General features: G+C 33.6%; 2 protein-coding genes and 1 long non-coding RNA gene across 3 annotated transcripts; 1 reads left to right on the top strand and 2 right to left on the bottom strand.

Moving 5' to 3' along the window:
* Window positions 1-942: 942 nt before the first annotated feature.
* Window positions 943-1863, bottom strand: LOC120265594. The gene is made up of 3 exons (XR_005537690.1): window positions 1738-1863; window positions 1484-1541; window positions 943-1409 (listed from the first exon to the last, which is right to left on the bottom strand). It is a non-coding gene; the product is annotated as an uncharacterized LOC120265594 (long non-coding RNA).
* A 4457-nt stretch (window positions 1864-6320) lies between these two features.
* LOC120264341 (putative pentatricopeptide repeat-containing protein At1g56570) lies at window positions 6321-8534 on the top strand. Its single transcript, XM_039272148.1, has 2 exons — window positions 6321-6887; window positions 6969-8534. Exons 1-2 carry the CDS (start codon window positions 6330-6332, stop codon window positions 8181-8183), a joined length of 1773 nt encoding a protein of 590 aa, XP_039128082.1. The 5' UTR covers window positions 6321-6329; the 3' UTR covers window positions 8184-8534.
* Window positions 8535-10109: 1575 nt separating this feature from the next.
* LOC120265497 (vesicle-fusing ATPase) lies at window positions 10110-19094 on the bottom strand. Its single transcript, XM_039273429.1, has 21 exons — window positions 18862-19094; window positions 17997-18092; window positions 17812-17896; window positions 17687-17737; window positions 16861-17031; window positions 16565-16719; window positions 16333-16441; window positions 15547-15646; window positions 15408-15463; window positions 14933-14998; window positions 14742-14824; window positions 14411-14544; window positions 13553-13763; window positions 13295-13426; window positions 13168-13228; window positions 13031-13090; window positions 12761-12819; window positions 11842-11929; window positions 11546-11668; window positions 10620-10685; window positions 10110-10466 (listed from the first exon to the last, which is right to left on the bottom strand). Exons 1-21 carry the CDS (start codon window positions 19041-19043, stop codon window positions 10320-10322), a joined length of 2235 nt encoding a protein of 744 aa, XP_039129363.1. The 5' UTR covers window positions 19044-19094; the 3' UTR covers window positions 10110-10319.
* Between the last annotated feature and the right edge of the window lie 158 nt (window positions 19095-19252).

The raw sequence follows: 19252 nt of genomic DNA on the forward strand, positions 1-19252 counted from the left end.
TTGCGGTCGATGCGCACCGGTCACCGCCTTCTTCCTTCGCGGCGTCAATCCGGTCTGGCGAGCAGCCACCCTCACCACAATATTGAGCTTTATCGTTCACTTTACTCATTTCAGCGACATAACACGCGGTCACCATATCCTCACGACGCATGCGTCACAGCCTCACTTTTTGGCACATTTTTTGATCATCGTCATTTTACGATAATTTGTGAAATTTAAAATAATTATTAGATCCCACCTACTCCCCGAGGTTGAACTACGAGCCAGCCATCAGCCGGCACCTTGGCAATTCCTCTGTCATCTATAAAATACAAAAACAAGGATTAATCAGGCCTTATAAATCTTATTTAAAATATAGAATGTTTAATATAATTGAAATCATAATTAGATTTAATATATATAATAATTCACATCTGGCTTGAACAGTAGAGGATCAGAGAAAATTATATCCAAAGTGGATATCACAATATATATATATATAATAAGCATATATATTAACCTTGAGAAATGAATGGCCCAGCCACAAAACTTGAAAGCTCAAATTGAACTCATTAACCTGCTGGCGCCATGGTTTCAGGGTGCAAGGCGAATGCCTGTCTCTGCATCTCATATACTGTAATGGTGTTACTATTTAGATATAAAATAATTAAAGTAAAGTAAATAAGAGATGATGATATGAGTTTGCATTGAAGTTGAATGAATGGCATGCAGAGAAGAGAGAGCATAAGTTGACAAGGTGATCAGAGGTCCCATGTGTAGAGGGTACAACAAGATCACCTTTTGATCAATCAAAGAGCAGGAAGGGGGGTAAGTAGCTAAGCAGATGATGAATGATAGGGTCCAAAACAATGAATGAAAACACAATGAATAAAGAGCTACACAACAAGGCATATTCCAAATAACAATCATAGCAAACACAACTCACACTCACACTCACAAATATACTTCACAAATAATGCAGACATTTATACGTTGCAGTAGTAGTACATCTATGAATGACCACCAAAAGAGAATAATTTCTTTTCTTTCCTTTCCTTTCCTTTTTTACAGTCCACTCAAACATCACCACATTAAAAATAATAATATATAAAATTTTTAATAACAAAATAATAATAATTATAATAGAATTAAAGCTCAAGAGGGATAGACAGGGATGGAGGAGGAGAAGGCAAGAGATTGTGAATGAAGATGATGAGTGAAAGGTGGGGTCTTACAAGGTCAAGAAAAGGTCTTACAAGGTCAAGAAGACCTTTTCTTGTGGGAAAGAAGATAGAAAGGATGATGGAAGGGTAAAGATCATAAAGCTCAGTTAGGATAGCACCATCATTTCTCTACTTTGATCTCCCATAAACATTCCCTTTAATCTCATCCTTTTCACCTTCTTCTTTGCTGTTTTCCCCTACCATTCTCTGCAAACAGACAACATTAATTAAAACTCACACACACACACAAATATAAAGAAGAAAAAGAAGAAGAAGTATACCAGTTGGTGAGTGGAAGGTGGTGAAAGATAAATAGGTTGCATGGTTTAAGAGGAGGAGCTGCAAAGAGAGAAGAAGAAGAAGAAGAGAGAGTTGGTGAAAAGGAGAAGAGAAAGCATGGATCTCAATGTCATGCATGTAAATATCCTGCAGTGTGTTGTGAGCTTTGTATGTAAACAAAAAAAGTTATTAATTAAGGATAACTATCTATTTTTCGCAAGAAAAAGAAAAAGAACTTAAAAACAAATTGGAATACCTGACCAAGTTGAAGATAGAGACTTTAGGTTGAGCTTTAGAGAAGAGAGCATAGGAGAAAGCAAAGAGAAGGTGAGATATATATAGTGGGGTGGTGAGATTAGGGTTAGGGTTAGGGAATGTTATTTATAAAATGATGATATAATAAAAAAGATAATAAAGAGAAACAGTTGTATATGTGGAAGGAATATTAATATGCTATCAGTTTGACTGAAGTGTTTGGCATCATTTGTTTATTTGAATCATGACTTAGGGTTTTTATTTAGTGCCATTATTATGTACATCACTTTGGTAAGTATGATAGATTCCATGGCTAAAAGACTTCCAACCAAGCTCCAAACAAAACAATGCACAGTAGATGTTGATGTCTGCCATTTACTCCATCCTCCTCAAACATTATCTTCAAAATAATATATATATATATATAGTAGTAATGCATATATAATATTTATTATGGAGGAGTACTTGATGAACAAATTAATTAATTAACTAATTAAATGAAGTTGATGTTTATAGTGATTAAGTTTAATTTGTTTTGTTTAGTTAATTAACCAAGGTAATTAATTTAAGTGTATGTAGACTAGGTAGCACAGGGTGAGGAGAAGTTCTCAATGAGTTTGAGATGCTTGAAGTTTGTCATTTGGGAGAAGATATGAATAGAAAAGTTGAAAATTAACTAAGGTGATTAATTAATTGGGAAAATATTTTGTATCTTTATATTTTAATATAAGTAATGTTTAATAAGTGGAAGGTAACAAGCACAAGAAGTGATGAATGGTGTGCACAATGATAAAATAATGAGAGACAATTAGGCACACAACATGGGATGAGTTGATAACGCAAACATATGTACATGGGGAAAGGGAGCTTGTGGGCACGCTTGTGAGGACCTCACAGTCTTCTAGGGTTAGGGTTAGGGTTAGGGTTAGGGTTAGAGATATACAGGTTGTTGTAGTACATTGAATTTAGCCATTCTCACCAACTTGGTAATTAGTATATAATTAATTAATCTCATTAATTAAGAGAAAGAGAGCTTGTACACAGTATCATTCTTGTCACCTTGGTTATTAATTAGTTTAATTAGGGTTAGGCTTAGTTTTAGGGTTTACATATAGAGTCTTGTATGACTACCCTAACCCTAACCATTCTTGTCAACTTGGTAATTAATATATTATAATTAATCTAATGAAGAAAGAGAGCTTGAACACTAATATCATTCTCATCATCTTGGTTATTTTTTTTTAGAGTTAGGGTTAGGGTTAGGGTTATGCATGTATAGGGTCCTGTCATGGTGCCCTAACCCTAATTGTTAATTTTAACTTGAAATTAATTCATATAAATTAAATAAGCTTAATCAAGAGAAAGAGAGTTGTAATCTAATATCATTCTCATCATCTCTTCTATTAATTAATTTAATTAATATTTTATATATATATATATGGAGCGAATTTTTTTTAAAAGAATACAATTCTTATTATCTTGATGATTAACTGAATTAATCTAATTAAGGTTTAGACAGACTCTTAAAGCTCATCATCTTGGTAGTAAACTAATTAAGAATCAAATTTCTAGTAACGATTTAGGGCGAGGAAAAAAAATATTTGCTTCCATATTAATCAATAAGAATTAAATTTGGTAGAGAAGTTTAAATTTGTGTTCTTAATTTATTATCTAGGCTTAATATCTTAGTTAATTGATTTCGAGGCTATAAATATTTCAAAAAAATTTAACTATTACTAAATTTCGAAGTAAAACTATAAGCTTAAAACATTATGGAAACACAAGTCAAAAATCAGTCATTGTTTTTTTTTCATGTTCCATTTACAAGATGTAACTGCATTAAAGTTTCTCATTATTATTATTATTATTATTATTATTATTATTATCTAACTCTTGCTGTATATTGCCAATCTTAAACCGAATAAGAAATTAAAGAGGAAGATTGCCATGTTAGGCAACTCACATAACACATATATAGTGATCAAACATTTATCACAAGACGGTTAACATGAATCTTGACCAAATTAATATTTCAAATCAATAAATTAACACATGGTAATAAATAAATAAATAAATAATTAAGAAGGGGGGACACATGAAGGAGGAGGAGGAGCAATTAAAGAGTTTGGTCTGAATGGAATTGTGAAGTCCCTATCAAAGAGAGGACCATACATGAATAGTTTTGGATTTGGGGAATATATATGAATTTCACGTGTGGGAAAAATCCAAAAATATATGATTTCATATCATATTAAGGCCAAGATTGAAGGATAGAAGCATCTTTTACCCACATGCAATTGCAATGCAAAAACAATCATAAATCATGAATTTTTATCTTTTTTATTTTCTTCTCTCTTTAATTTATTTATTTGTTTGTTTGTTTTTCATTTGGCACTCATTCATTCAATTGAAATTTTATCAACTCTCATGAATATTTCAGACATGAATAATGTTTGTTGTATCATTGCAATGACAAACAAAGTGGGAGCATGCATGTGAAGGTAGCTGTTCTTTTTAACTTATTCCATGCATGCAAGCATATATATGAAGGTGGGATTTTTTACTTGTATACCTATAAAAATTCGACTAATATTTATGTGCACATCTCTTAAGAAAATTACATATTATGTGTATCTATTAAATTATAATTTTTTTTTTATTTTTATATGTACTCCTCTATCATATATATATATAGCATTAAAATATATTATAAATTATATGAATATTATTTTTTTTACAATCTTAAAAATAAATTTTTATTTGATTCCTTAAACTACCCTTAACAGTGTTAATATATGTTTGTGGGCGTGTATATATATATATATATATATGTGCACAAGTTATTTTTGGTCATTTAATATTTAATAATGTATTTTAGTGGTCACAAAAAAACATATATGCAAAAATAAAATAATAAAAAATAATAATCAAATCAAATTTCAAGGGGTATACATAATATTTGATTTTCATAAAAAAATATACACGATTAGTTGAATAAAAATTAATATTTAAGTAAAAAAATTAGTTGACTAATAAAAACAAATATGAAAAATATAAAAATTTATTTTAACTCAAAATTAAAACGTTAATTTGTTTACTTTTAGGTGTCAATTAAGACTATGAAAACATATACATATAAATATAAATATCAAACAATAACTTAGATTAAAAAAAAAAAATTACTTGCATGCATCTTTATATAAATACGAGATAAATGAAAACTAAAAACATGTCTAACTGTTCAAAATTTAAATATGTAAATATGAAGAAATATATACATATATATAGATAAATATAAATATAATAGTTAGCACTGAATTTGAATATTTAAAATGATATCAGAATGCAATGATTCAGTGAGCATGCATGTGAAGGTAGCTGTTGTTCTTAACTTATGCCATGCATGCAAGTTAGCAGAACCAAAATACTCTTCATTCACTTTCACCTTTCACTCTCCTTCACATGTCACAGGTTGACTCATTGAATTATATATATATATATAATAAATAATTTAATTTTTTATCATTTAACTGATTTTTTTTATAAAATAAATTTATTTTGATATTTACCTTATATAATTGTTAAGATAAAGATTTATATTTTTATTTTCATTAGATTGGTGTGCATTGATTATTTAGAAGTCGCATACTTTAAACTAATTCAAAGTATACAAATCTCTCCCTAGACAAGTAACCCAAATATTTACACATGGACTAACTCAATTGGTACTTGTATTTTTTTATAATTATTATATTTAAATTATTTTTATCTAGAAAGATTTATTAGTATAGAATTTAGAAACTTTTGCATAAATCTGGCATACTGAAACATTCACACTTTTTATTATATTTTATCATTCTTTAATTTTTGCTTTATTTTCTTTTTTACTTTATTTGTAAAACACTAAATAAACTTATTAAATATTCATATTTATTGGTTGAGATGATTAATTTTTCTTTTTATAAAAAAATAATAAATAATACTTTAAAATTATATATAGAGAGAGAGGGTGTATCATGTGAAAATTTAGGAACTCCCACATTAGAGCCATTGCTTATTTATCTACAGTATCAAACACTATCTAATATATAATACCCTTTAATAGTATTGAATCACAATACTTAACAGTAACTCTATATACCCCTACAAATAGCAGTTATTAGATCATACCATCAAATAATCTTATATTTTAAAAAGATAAGAAATTCCGTAGAAAATTTATACTAACACACACAAATATTTGAGGATAAGTAATCTAGATTTAAAATCTAAGGACGTCCACAGTACTCGTCGAATGATAATTTGATGACTACAATTATTATGAACAGTATTAAAATGTGTTTTACATATTCGTGAACAACAAAAGGTGTTCAGTATTTATATAAAGTTATAAACAGACACAAACAACTATTAAATTATAATCTAACGGTTATGATTAAATGTTATTAAAAAAGTAATCGAAAGACATAACTCGACTATTTTTTCTCCAAATATATATATATATATATATAAAAGAGAAAGATGAGCGGTAGAGATATTTACCATTGAATCAAAATGAAGTTGAAAATGACAAATTTGCCACCGCAATGCCACATGTTTTACCATATTACCAAGAAGGTCCCATTTAGGAAATTCCATTATGATGCCAATTTTTCAAAAGTCTCAACGGTAACAAACACGAAGCTCATCACAGACTACTTTTATCAAGGCTTTCCCGCCAAAGCCCGCCAAGTGTTCGATGAAATGCCACACAGAGACCTTGTCACTTGGACTTCAATGATCTCAGGCTACACATCCAATGCTTACCACTCTGATGCATTGGCTCTGTTCCGAGACATGCTTGCTGCCGGAGTGACCCCCAATGCCTTCACTTTGTCCAGTGTCATCAAAGCATGCAAAGGAATGGACTTGCAAACTAGTGGGGAAATGCTACATGCCCAAGCAGTGAAACATGGTGTTGATCGACAAGAGTACGTCGAGAACTCATTGCTCGATATGTATGCAATGTGCGGTCGTAGTATGTCGGAGGCCCGTGCCGTGTTTGATTGTTTGATGGAGAAAAGTGTGGTTTCTTGGACGACGATGATTGCTGCATACACTCACCATGGTGATGGACACGCAGGAATTCATTTGTTTCGGCAAATGATTCAGGTATATAAGACTTTTGTTTCTGCATATGAATCAGTTTATATGGAGTTGAATTCTAATGTTTGGATTTTTATTGAAATTTAGGAAGGAGTTGAATTGAATCAATTCGTTTGTTCTATCGTTATCCGGGCTTGTGCTTCGATTAAGAATCGAATACTGGGGAAGCAAATGCATGCTGCAACGGTGAAGTCCGGGCACGATAAGGTTCTCCCGGTCGGGAATTCTATTGTTGATATGTATTGTAGGTGCATGAGCCTTTTAGAAGCAGAGCAATACTTCAATGAGATGCATGAAAAGGACTTGATCACTTGGAATACCATGATTTCCGGGTTCGAGCAAGCTATCCCTCAAGTAGCATTAAGTTTACTGATCAAGATGGGATCGAACGATGTTACTCCAAATTGCTTTACTTATACCAGCATTGCATCTGCCTGTGCAAACATGGCTGTTCTAAATTGTGGACGACAAGTTCATGGAACTATAATTCGAAGAGGATTTGTAGGAAACCTTCAAATGGGCAATGCATTAGTAGATATGTATGCAAAGTGCGGAAGCATTGGTGACTCGCAGAAAGTCTTCAATGAGATGTCTCGGAAAGACTTGATATCGTGGACATCTCTAATCAACGGATATGGTATTCATGGATATGGTAAGGAGGCGGTAGAATTGTTCGACGAGATGATTATTTCAGGTATTGAACCAGATTCAGTAGCTTTCATGGGTGTTGTGAGTGCTTGTAGTCATGCAGGGTTAATAGAGGAAGGTTTGAAGTACTTTAACTTAATGAAGACCGAATATAATGTTCTCGCCGATAGAGAGGTTTATGGTTGTGTCGTAGATCTTCTTGGGCGTGCCGGGAAGCTTACAGAGGCTTATGAGTTGATACAGAGAATGCCATTCAAACCTGATGAATCGATTTGGGGTGCTCTTCTTGGAGCTTGTAAGATGCATAAAAACGCGAAATTAGGGAAAATAGCTGCCGAGGAGATCTTAAATTTAAAGCCGAAAGGAGCTAAGACATACGTTATACTCTCAGACATATATGGATCTTGCAAGCAATGGGATGAGTTTGCAGAGACAAAGAAACTAATAAAAGAGACAGGAAGTAAGAAAGAGGCGGGAATGAGTTGGATTGAGCTGAGGGACGAGGTTTGCAGTTTCGTCGTTGGTGATACTATCAGTCCATACACCGTATCAATTTATAAAACTCTCCGAGTTTTGTCCAAGCACATGAATGATTCCGGTGTCGTATCTGATTTCAATGCTCTACAACATAATTTCGAACCAGTGACTCGATAATTTCCAAAAAAATTATTGATCTTGATCAATCAAGGTGAGAATTCATAGATATAAAGATGATTCTTCTATTAGAATTGAAATTATTTATTTGTTACTGATTCTTTGAAATCCTTGCCGTTAGTTATGCATGTTAATAGTTCAGTATAACTCAGTCGACTCGAGATTATAGTAATAGATATTTTATTAGCACACAGCTACAGGAATTAACCAGAAGGCTAACTCCCTGCCATACAGGACACACAGATATTAGTTACTTTAACACGAGCCATGAGCGCACACACACACTGATGATATTACTTGACATCACACATGCAAACCATTACATGCTTGTTATTAGATATTTGATTATTTCACTTGCCACAGGTGCAGTCTGTGCAGGTGCAGGTTGCGCCGCACTTGCACTTCCCGTCGTTCTCAGCAGCGGCGGGGAGGACTTCGACAACCTCCTCGACGTAAGTCTTCTCGGTCTCGATCACCATTCCATAGCTGTTTCCCTTCTTCCTGCAATACACAATAAGCGGATATATATATATATATATATATATATGTTACTTGCATGTCTAGATCATGTTACCAATAACAATTGATCATCTTGAATATTAGGACTAATACACTTACACACACTGGCTCTTGTCAGCACAATCACAGTTGCCACAGGTCGACATGATGAGGTTGTTTGAAGGACTTTAAGAGCTCAGAAACGCGATCGATTGAACTTGGAATGGGTGTTTGTTATGAGAATGGAGTTGCGAAGTGTGCCGGGAATTTATAGGCATAGATGAAAGAATGAATTAATGGTTAATTTGGCTAATTGATGTTAATTGAGGGCACACGCATCTTTCTTTTGGTGTTGTTTTCTGGATGGCACTCAACTCAAGGACCCATTAAATGGGAATCTTCAGAAATGGTGGATGGATGGATGGATGGATGGATGGATGGGGGGCTTCTTGTTTACCTCTCATGTCCAAATCTTGCACCTTTTGAAGCTGATCACAAACATCTATGGTCTTAAAAAATTGCAATTCAATTTAAATTACTACATGGCTTTATCTCAAAGACATGCATTACAGATGAATGTTTTCTATTGATGGGTTTTCCTTCTGAAATGAGCAATGGTTGAATTTGGATATAGCATAATTTGATGGGAATATATACTTTGCATAAAATTTTCTGAATAAAGTTGGTTGATATTTTTGCACTTCCGTCCAAAACAAAATAAGATGATATTTTTCACATAAAAAAAACCACAAGCCTTATAATATATATTTATATGTGTATATAAATCATCTTCACATAAAGTTTTTTTTGGGGTGTTGCTTGTCAATGTTGCTAACCTCTATATATCTCTGTCAAAGAACCAGAACCTTACAATGCTGGCTGGCCTCTTTTCTATCCATTTCCGGGGCCCAGCAACTGGAATCTCTCTGACTTGTAGCCTTTCAGCTTGTTTTTACACTCCAGTCTCCTCCCAAAAGGATTTGATTCTCAAGTCCCTTTGTTTTCCTTGTTAGATAAAGAAAGTACGGCACAAGGATTGAATTGTAAAAAACTTCAATTCAATAATGGGCATAAATTTCAGTAAAACAATTATAGGTGTGCAATATAATTGGTGTAGGTTATATAGCAAGGAAAGATTAAAAAAAAGAAAAGATTTAAAAAAAAAACATATCAAGTAGCAAGTGTCAGAGAGGTAAAGCAAAAGGTGAACAACAGGAGTAACAGAATCAAAAAGGAGTTTCAAACAAGATCATGATGAGAAAGAATCTTTCCTGGTACAGTGTAGTCTCAATACCAGGAACAAGACACCTGCAGAACCAGAGATCTGTCACCCTGAAATCATGATGGATGTAAAACGCTATTGGCATCAAAATCGAAGTTCATATTCATCACATATATAATACTACAACTCATAAACATACATAAAAAGACTTCAAATGGGTAAAATTAATGCAGAAAAAACAGTGACCTGGCAAATCAACCAAATACTCAGTTTGTTGTTGTGGTTTAGTTGAATCTTATAACTTACATGAAAACTTTATAATGAATACTTCATGGTTGCTCATCAGCAAAAATAACAGCAAGTAAAAAGGGTAACTTAGAGACTGGTAAAAATTGCCTCAGCTATGGAAAATTTAACTAATACACCGGCACAATATCACCCAAGATATCATAGAAATGATTGATGTTAATCTTCTCTTTTCCAGAGTATATAGCTTCTGAACTTCCTCCATTTACTCCTTGAGCAGCCATTTCCACTAGCATATACAGCTTCTTGATTGGCATCTGAAATAGTGCAAAAATAAATAAATAAATAAATAAAGAGGAAGAAGAGAATATTGGATAAGCCGGGAATAAATGTATGTCAAACAAGGTTCTTTAATGATTTTTATTGCCAATGCTTTTTGAAGAGTGAAGAATTAAATGAGAGGAACTTACATTATGCACGGCTTCAGATGCCGAATCGATATCAGCTTCAGCAAATACATTGAGTGCTTGCAACACCTTCAGAAAGAAGTTTCAGGAATTAAAAGTTTTAACATTATCTATACTGAAAATTAAAATTGAGAATTTCAAATGAACTCTTCCATTAAAAAGTAGAGATTCGATGTGAAATCCTATATATATATTCTTCGTAAGGCATGAGGTCATTTTGAGCATGAGGTAAAAAAAACAAATTAATTTCCACCCACTTACACTGTATAAATACTCTCAATTTAAAGATCAACAATGCTAATATTAAGAAATAGACACATATCATGTTACTACCAGCCCAACAACCTATTTCAGATGCAAAGTTACTATCTACTGATTAAAACCATCAATATTATGAATCAGAAGCCTGGAAAGCTGAAACCAAATCAAGTTAATCAACAACACAATAGCACATACTATGAAACCATCCAACCACAAAAAGTTAATTAATGAATCCCATGGGTTATCCAGGTAACAATGTAACATGTCAGTAAAACCAGTTCTACAAACAAAAAGGATTAGCATACATTCTAGTTGATTATAGGTCCATTGAGTCATGGCTCAAGTGCAATTAAAAATTGACCTCGATGATTAGAGTAACAATAATCATTGGGATCATGATTGCACAGGTCACAACAGCTACCCAAGAAACCATGATTTAATCCACCCTGGTAATTTACAGATCAGGCTACTTTAGATAGGAAAACTGACTGCACATACCAGTATACAACATTACCAAATAGATGCTAGAGCTACCCAGCTGAACTTGACAGCTACTAGCTTTATCTAACACATGGCAATTCCAAAAAGTAATATTTACCTTTTATCTTCGAGTTGCAATAAAATTATCACCCTTTTTTCCAGAAAAATTTAAACATTATATCTCTTACCTTCTTTGCATCAGCCTTGTCCAATGTTGGCACATGATAAGAGACAGAGAAAGCATCACGAATACCCAGAGACTCCAGAAATCCCACCTCACTTGTTGTTCCAATCACCAGGATGTTCTTCCCCTGCGGTACAACAGAGGTTAGTGTTTTCTTTGTATTGCTACTTGATAGTATCATTATGGCAAATACTTAAAAAACACATGCATGGTGTTTATGAAAGAGTTTGATCAATTAAAAAGTTGCCCAAATATAATTCATGATTTGGTGCTGTCAAGTGATTGGATACAAGTGAGAACCTTCGGAGGCAGCCGTTTAAGGAGGACCATCAATGTTTGTGAAATCAAATTTGAAAAGCGTGGTCCAATAGGAACATACTCCAGTAACCTGATCCAGAAATCACATTAGAGAAGTTAGTTAATGCCCTGAAAATATAACACAGAGAATACAACTTGTCTTGGTCCTTGTAAAACTAATGTAACTAGAACTATGCAGATCAGTGTCCTGTATTTACTTAAATCTAGATCAACCCAAAAGTTATGAAAACATTATCAAGCAAGAAACATCAGTATTCCAAAGCTAACACAAATAGAATAAGACTAAATTATTCAGGAATACCAATGGTTCTTGGAATACAAATACTAAAAGACAAACGCACCTAAATGCAGCAATACACAACCTACTTTTGCATGCCAAATCTCTGGGAATGTCAGCTTTCAATTCCAACTAGACATGACCTTAATGAGATTGGACACTGTTCCTTTTATGTGATGTCTGATGTACAAAAGCAAACCACTAAAAGATGTTAATCCTGGAGTTTAGGCAACTCTTGCTAGCGTAGATTATGAATTCTAACTTACCTATCAGGAACATCCATTATTTGATATGCACAGGACTCAAGGTTAAAGCCTATCAATAGATCAGTCTGAATATGATAAATTTTTTTTTAAATTGACTAGCAAATTCTATTTTAAAACCCTTCACAAGGATTAAAGAAGTTTAGGACATTGATTGCATATTTAAATTAGTTAAGTAACTCCTTCCTTGGTAGTGGGCTCCATTTCATATAAAAGAATTAATCATCCAAGAGTTGTTTAAATTCTTATAAAAGATTCAATGACTAACACAATTCATGCCCAAATGATTTCCCCCTCAAGTAACATATAAAAAGTTAGAGCACACAATGTATGAAGACAATAATTTCAGATTAGGACCTACCTTTCAATGTCATCAAGTATTACTATGCTCAGTTGAGATCTGTATGCATCCTCAAAAACCTAAATAAAAGGAAAATTAACATCATTTACATAAATTCAAAGAAAGAGTATATGAAAGCTATTCTAAAAAACTTCTATTCAATAGGAATCAAGATCAATATAAGCATCGATATTGAACACTTTGATCACCTATTTCATGCAGAACCACAGGTCAGACTTCAGAGGTTCAAGCATACAATTGTCACTATAGCAAAGAAGATTTAGAAAATACCTTGACGATTTGTGCACATTTACTGCCTTCACTTAGCCCAATCATTGTTTCTGCTGAGATCTAAGAGAACAAATAGGAGACAATTAAAAATAAAAACTCTTGTTGCACTTAACACGAATAATGGGATAGGAACTTACAATTTTTACATAGGGGAAATCACTATCAAGCCCAATTGAAGCTGCCATTGCAGTCTTGCCACTGAAGACACAATAATTAAGCATTATGAGGCAAGCATGTGAAAAAAATTGAAATAAGAGACAGTACCTGCCACTTGGGCCTTCCAGAAGACAAGTAACAAGTGGGCTGCCCTTGCTCACTTTAACTTGCTCCACAAGCAGCATGGCTCTTTGATAAATGTGTTTGTGTCTTTCACCGCAATCAACTATTCCATTGAGTCTGTAGATGTTATCACATTAACAGCCATTAAGCAATACTTCCACGTAGATATCTTTATCATTTGATCTAGCATGAAAATATTGTTGACATTGAAAAGAAAACATGAAAAGGACTGCAAAAAATAACCTGCATCGAGCAAGATCATCAGTCGAAGCACCAAATGCGGGAATAATTTCTTCAAGGGCATGCAAGAAATCATCCATTGTAACCTTTATGCTCTCCTCATCCAAGGGCTTAGTAAGATCATCCATACTAATTTGTCTGTTCAACGCAAAAGAGACTGCACTTTTGACAACACCCTCTAGTTCAGCTCCACTGTAATTTTTTGTTCGTGCAGCTGCACCCAAGATATCGTTATTGTTATTCATTAATTCAAACATTATCAAATAATTTTTCTGTTAATTATTAGCACATTCTCATCAGAGCATCCCCCATTTAACTGAAAACTACAAAATATTCTCCCATCCCATAAAGTTGAAAGGAAAAATTGTAGAGAAGTCCAAATAAATTAACACTGCAGGCAATTCTAGTTTCCAACTCTTGACTTATGTCAATGATCCATCAACACATGCATGTATCCCTAGGTGTTTAGATGCACATGCACCTAACAGCTGCTTCAACTATGTAAGATGCGGTGAAGTGATTACAAAATTAATATGAAGTCATAAATCAAATTCTAAAGAGCATTGACCTTTCTTCGTAAGAAGTGTTCATAATTATAATCATATTTCCCTACGCGTTGACTTTGCACCAAAGAAATTCCCTTTTCTTTTACAATGGATGAGACTAATCCACTATTAGCGTATGCCATTCCATGAGTTCTTAGTCCTTTGAAGATAAAAGCCCCCAAAGAATATCTTCCTTTTACAGAAATTCGTGCAGCTACCAAACCAGTGATCAAGTTATCAAACATGATGAGAAAACAAGTACTTTTAAAAGAAACTCAGAAGTCTATCACAAAAGGAAGCACCCTTAAGCACATACCAAGTTCTTCGAGGCTCACATCTGCAGCAAGAAAAGAATTCTCTTTCATCTTATTTGTGTGAATTTGAAGAATCTGTAGGCGACCATTTTCATCAGGAAGATTAATCTCAACATGAACCTCTAGTCGTCCAGGTCTACAACAAAAAACTAAATAATGAATAACCTCTACTCATCCTCCAGTATCAGTTATACATCATTTCTAAATAATAAAACAGAACTGTGCGTCCATCTATAACTGAACATGAGCAGATATAATTGATCTAATTTTTTATTAGCAAATAAATTGGAACTGTAAAGCATATTAAAGAACAATTGGTAATAAGAAATTTACCTCAGAAGGGCTTCATCAAGCAAATCTTTCCGATTGGTCATTCCAATAAGCAAGACATTGTTTAAAGATTCAACTCCATCTATCTAAAATGTGACCATTGGTTAACTTGTTCATGCATTTGGAAAGTAATGTAAATATTTGAAGAATCCAGGCACAGTTACAATTTCAAGACAAAATTATGAGTTACACACCTTTGTAAGGAGTTGATTAACAATGCTGTCATGTACTCCAGTGCCATCCCTTGTTGAACCTCTAGACTGTGAATTTGAATTTTTCAAAATTCAAGAAATAAAGTTAGAAAAACAAAAGAAAAAAAGTAGACCCGACTCTAACAAAACCTTCACACAAAAGAAAATGAGGTGCTTGAGAAGGCACAAGACAACCAATCCGAGATTGAGTACATTGATAATGAGATACCAAAGAAACCAAACAAATTTAAGTCCTCAACTCGAAATGGCTTTTACATGTAAAGGTTATACACCAAGTTAGGTCATAGTCTTATACAAAAATTGACCCCTCTACTGTCTTCCCACAAAAAGATCAATTCAAATTCAGCACTAACTAGCAACAAACAAAAATTGTCTACACTAAAGCCAAGGAAGGGAAATTTCTACCAAAATGTGACAGAAGAAACAAAAAATAGAAATAATGAAATGTGGTACAAACCTTACAAATAGCATCAATTTCATCGAAAATTATTACATGCAAGTCACTTTGATCACCTGAAGATAGAAGAGGAAAAGAAAAAAACATAAATTGATTTGCTCTACATGTTTAACATGAAAGAGAAACCAATGTTCTGTACCTTTGGCCTTTTGGTCAGCTTCAGCATCAGCAAATAAATCTCTCACATTTTTCTCAGTTTCACCGACAAACTTGCTCAATACTTCAGGTCCATTAACAATCTAAGAGTTGCAAGTAACAATGGTTAAGTATTGTCCACAATATGATGAAAACAAATTATGCTGAAAGGGGCATAAAAAGGTTAACGGAGTCGTCAGTGAATGGCATGAGAAACAGAGCCTGTGAAATGCAATGATCTGTTTATCTACCTCTCAACTTTGAAATGTTGGAGCATATCAAGTTAGTCCGAACATGAAGACAAAATCATCATTATTACTTTTTAGTGGACAGAAATAAAACAACACATATTTATATATCTAATCAAATGTGAATGAGTACAGGGCTAGAATAAAGCTAACAATTTGATTACAGCATGAGAAAAGGGCGAGCTGTATAATCCTACTGTTGAAGGAAAAAGAGAAGAAGCAAGGACTAAGACTTGCTCTTGCACACACTAGCACAATCAGATGCAAGAACACCTTTGTGGTCAAATATGTTATCAAAAGAAAATGACATATATAGATCGATACAAACTTCAAGCAGCATGACAAAGTAGCAGCTTCGTTTTTTAACCATTGATAGCAAATAACCTAAAGCCAAACTAATGATGTAAGACCCACAGCTACATGCGAAAATATCTCCATGAACATAGTGAGAACATGTCAGTTCAAAACAAAACGAATAAAATAGCAATATTGATGGAGATATGTGAGGATTGGAACTTTACTGATATAATGGAAGTTTATACCTTAGGTTCCCTTCCGTTTAGTAACTTCCCAATTTGACGTGCCATAAGAGTCTTGCCAGTACCAGGAGGCCCATAAAGTAGCATTCCCTTAACATGCTTAATTCCCAATCTACATTTCCAAACCATAAGAAAATATTTTCAGAAACCAAATAGGAAAACTTTCTATAGACAATAAATAAATAAGTAACAAGTCAACCATTATTAAGATAGATAAATTTTACTACTCCATTACTTATTAGTGACATGTGGAGGAAAAACTCGGGAAGCAAATGCTCTCCGAAAGATATCTGTAAATTCCTCACTTAGTCCTCCAATTCCTAGTTTCTGAAGATTAAACTCCTTCTGTCTAAAAATACTGCTGCTAGCCGCCTCCCGCTGATTAATTATCTGTATCATCCATGAGGAAAATATTAAAACTATCATAATATTGTAATATCAAATAGCCAATAATACTTTACAGATCAACAATTCAAATAAGAATAAGTCTCAAAAACTAAGTGATAATTTTTTAAAATAGAATGAAAAGACCTTAATTCCAGAGTTTGGAGAAGTTTCAAATACAATATATGTATCAGCGGTTATAAATCCCCTTTCCAACCCTTTTGAACTTTCCTGGCCCTCCAATGCAGCTTGATTGACTGTGAAAATATAGTTCGTTCCACAAAATTCAAATGACACCTTCTGCCCAGTTGTCATAACCTACATACCACAAATCAGAGTTAAATAGGCACATGCCCATAAAAATATAATGAGCCATTCATGCTTTATCTAAAATTAAGTGATAGACTACAGAAAGAAATACAATTTAAACTCTTGAAACTTGAACAGGATTCTAGGTCCTCTTTTAAGGTGGTAGGCAATATAGACAATTGGAATCATATTTTATACTACTAAGATACATAAATGCATCTTTTCTAATTCAAAGAAATTATAAGAGCCTCTTATACCGTTTTATTAGACCTAGATAGATGCAAGGCATATTCCTTAACAATCAAGACATACCTGCTGACGACACCACGATGATTGTAATTTGTTGAAACAAAAAAGAAAAAATAACTTTCAGATCTAAAGAATTCTAGTAAGCTGTTGTGCACCCACAAGTCGTGAAGCACTGGAGGCACATGCTCAAACATTGTAAACACTTCCACATTAAACACAGGGATAAGCTCAAACTAAATTAGAACTGTTGAAGGTATAGATATCATGTTTTCCTGACCATCACCACAAACATGCTTAACAGGTAGCTCATATGACAAACAGAGTTGAGCAACCATAGTTTGCAAAAATAGAGAATTTAAAAGCTGCATTAAAGGTACATATATAGTAACATATATCAAGTGTAGTTTTATCATACCTGATTAACAAATCTTTTCCGAATTTGTTGGGCAAGAACAATGGCATCCAACTGCAAGGAAAAGGTCTGTCATGCACAATCCATCAATATTTCAAACAACAGCATAATACAGGCGGAGAAATGACCTGCTCATTTCGCGTGACTTTTCCCTTGACAAACTCTATCTCTAATGTCAACAAAGCCAGATTGAAATTATCTGGTGGGATGAATCTGAAATTAAATTTAGCGCAAACAATAAAAAACATACACAAATAGGTTCATCAAGAAAAATGATAGCAAAGACAATCTACTATACAAATGGATCTCACACCTGCTGATGGATATGGAGTCTCCAGCGGAAACTTTGGTATGCCGCCGCTGCATGGCATTTAAAGCTATGTGGCCATCATAAACACCATCATGAGCTGTAAAGCTTTGTCAAGGATCATCTCAACATGGAAGAAAAGGGCAACACAACAATGCAGAACCAGTAAATGAAATCAGATATGAGTAAACCAGCAGATATTTCTAACCTGTGCTGGTCTTACCAAACACATAAAAATAACCAAACCAGTTTAATGCTTTCATCTTGCATAATTTTGAATATGAACACTGAATTTCAGATAAACAAAACATCAGAAATGATCTATAATTCCCAAACCCTATCAAGAGCTATTCCTATAAAAATTGAAAGGATTCAAGAATTCAAGAAACCTTAAAAAATTCCAAACATTAATCTAAAGATTGACCACTCGATCTCAAGTAGAAGAACAGTCTCAAGCAAAAATTGCAGAACCGCTCAATAAAATCAGAGAGGAGCACACCAGCACAAATCACAAATTATTGTCCTTTTTTTTCCCGGAAGAATGACAATAGATTATCACTAAACCAAATTTATGCCTTTTTTGTTAGAAATTCTTTAACATGCCCACCAAATTTATGATAAATTAACCATCAGACTGATCTCTGAACATCAGATCCTATGAAGAACTATTCCTATAAGCATCAATTGAAGAAACTCCAAATTCCACACATTTTTCTAAACCTCGATCACAAGAACAAGATATACTCGCAGAATACATTCATTCAACCAAAGAACTAAATAAACCAAAAAGAAAGAATCAAAATGCACAGACTGCAATCAATAAACATATAACATAAATCATTAAAAGAAAAGTGATTGTTGAAAAGGATATCTGAGGGAGAGGACAATCGAATCACCGACGAGCGCAAGCGCCGATCCCGGAGAAGAAAAGCGGCGGAGATCGGAGGCGGAGCAGTAGGCGAGGTTAGTAAGGGCAAGCTCCTGAGCAGGGGTACTCACCACGATCATCTGTTCGCCCGGCGACGAGCTGCGAAACCCTAGCCTCCCCGCCATTGGAGATCGAGAGAGATCGAGAGAGAGAGAGAACCAGAGAAACCTTGGCTTCTAAGAAATGGAAGACAATATAAATATGGTAGGAAGCGAGGATCAGTTACGTTTCCATTGAATAATTTTGAAGAGAAAAAAATGAAATTACTTATTAATCCCTGCCAAAATTTTCATTTGAATATTTTAAAAAAAACTTACTTTTATTCTTAAATATT

The sequence above is a fragment of the Dioscorea cayenensis genome, chromosome 7, assembly GCF_009730915.1.
Source record: "Dioscorea cayenensis subsp. rotundata cultivar TDr96_F1 chromosome 7, TDr96_F1_v2_PseudoChromosome.rev07_lg8_w22 25.fasta, whole genome shotgun sequence".
Classification (NCBI taxonomy): Eukaryota; Viridiplantae; Streptophyta; class Magnoliopsida; order Dioscoreales; family Dioscoreaceae; genus Dioscorea; species Dioscorea cayenensis.

What these genes read in the sequence shown, in the direction of transcription:
- LOC120264341 (XM_039272148.1), top strand. Translation starts at nt 6,330, where the DNA reads ATGTTTTACCATATTACCAAGAAGGTCCCATTTAGGAAATTCCATTAT. An exon ending in TGTTTCGGCAAATGATTCAG is followed by an intron (nt 6,888 to 6,968) that starts GTATATAAGACT and finishes ATTGAAATTTAG; the next exon opens with GAAGGAGTTGAATTGAATCA.
- LOC120265497 (XM_039273429.1), bottom strand. Translation starts at nt 19,043, where the DNA reads ATGGCGGGGAGGCTAGGGTTTCGCAGCTCGTCGCCGGGCGAACAGATG. An exon ending in AGCTGACCAAAAGGCCAAAG is followed by an intron (nt 15,464 to 15,546) that starts GTACAGAACATT and finishes TTCTATCTTCAG; the next exon opens with GTGATCAAAGTGACTTGCAT. An exon ending in CTGGAAGGCCCAAGTGGCAG is followed by an intron (nt 13,229 to 13,294) that starts GTACTGTCTCTT and finishes TTGTGTCTTCAG; the next exon opens with TGGCAAGACTGCAATGGCAG.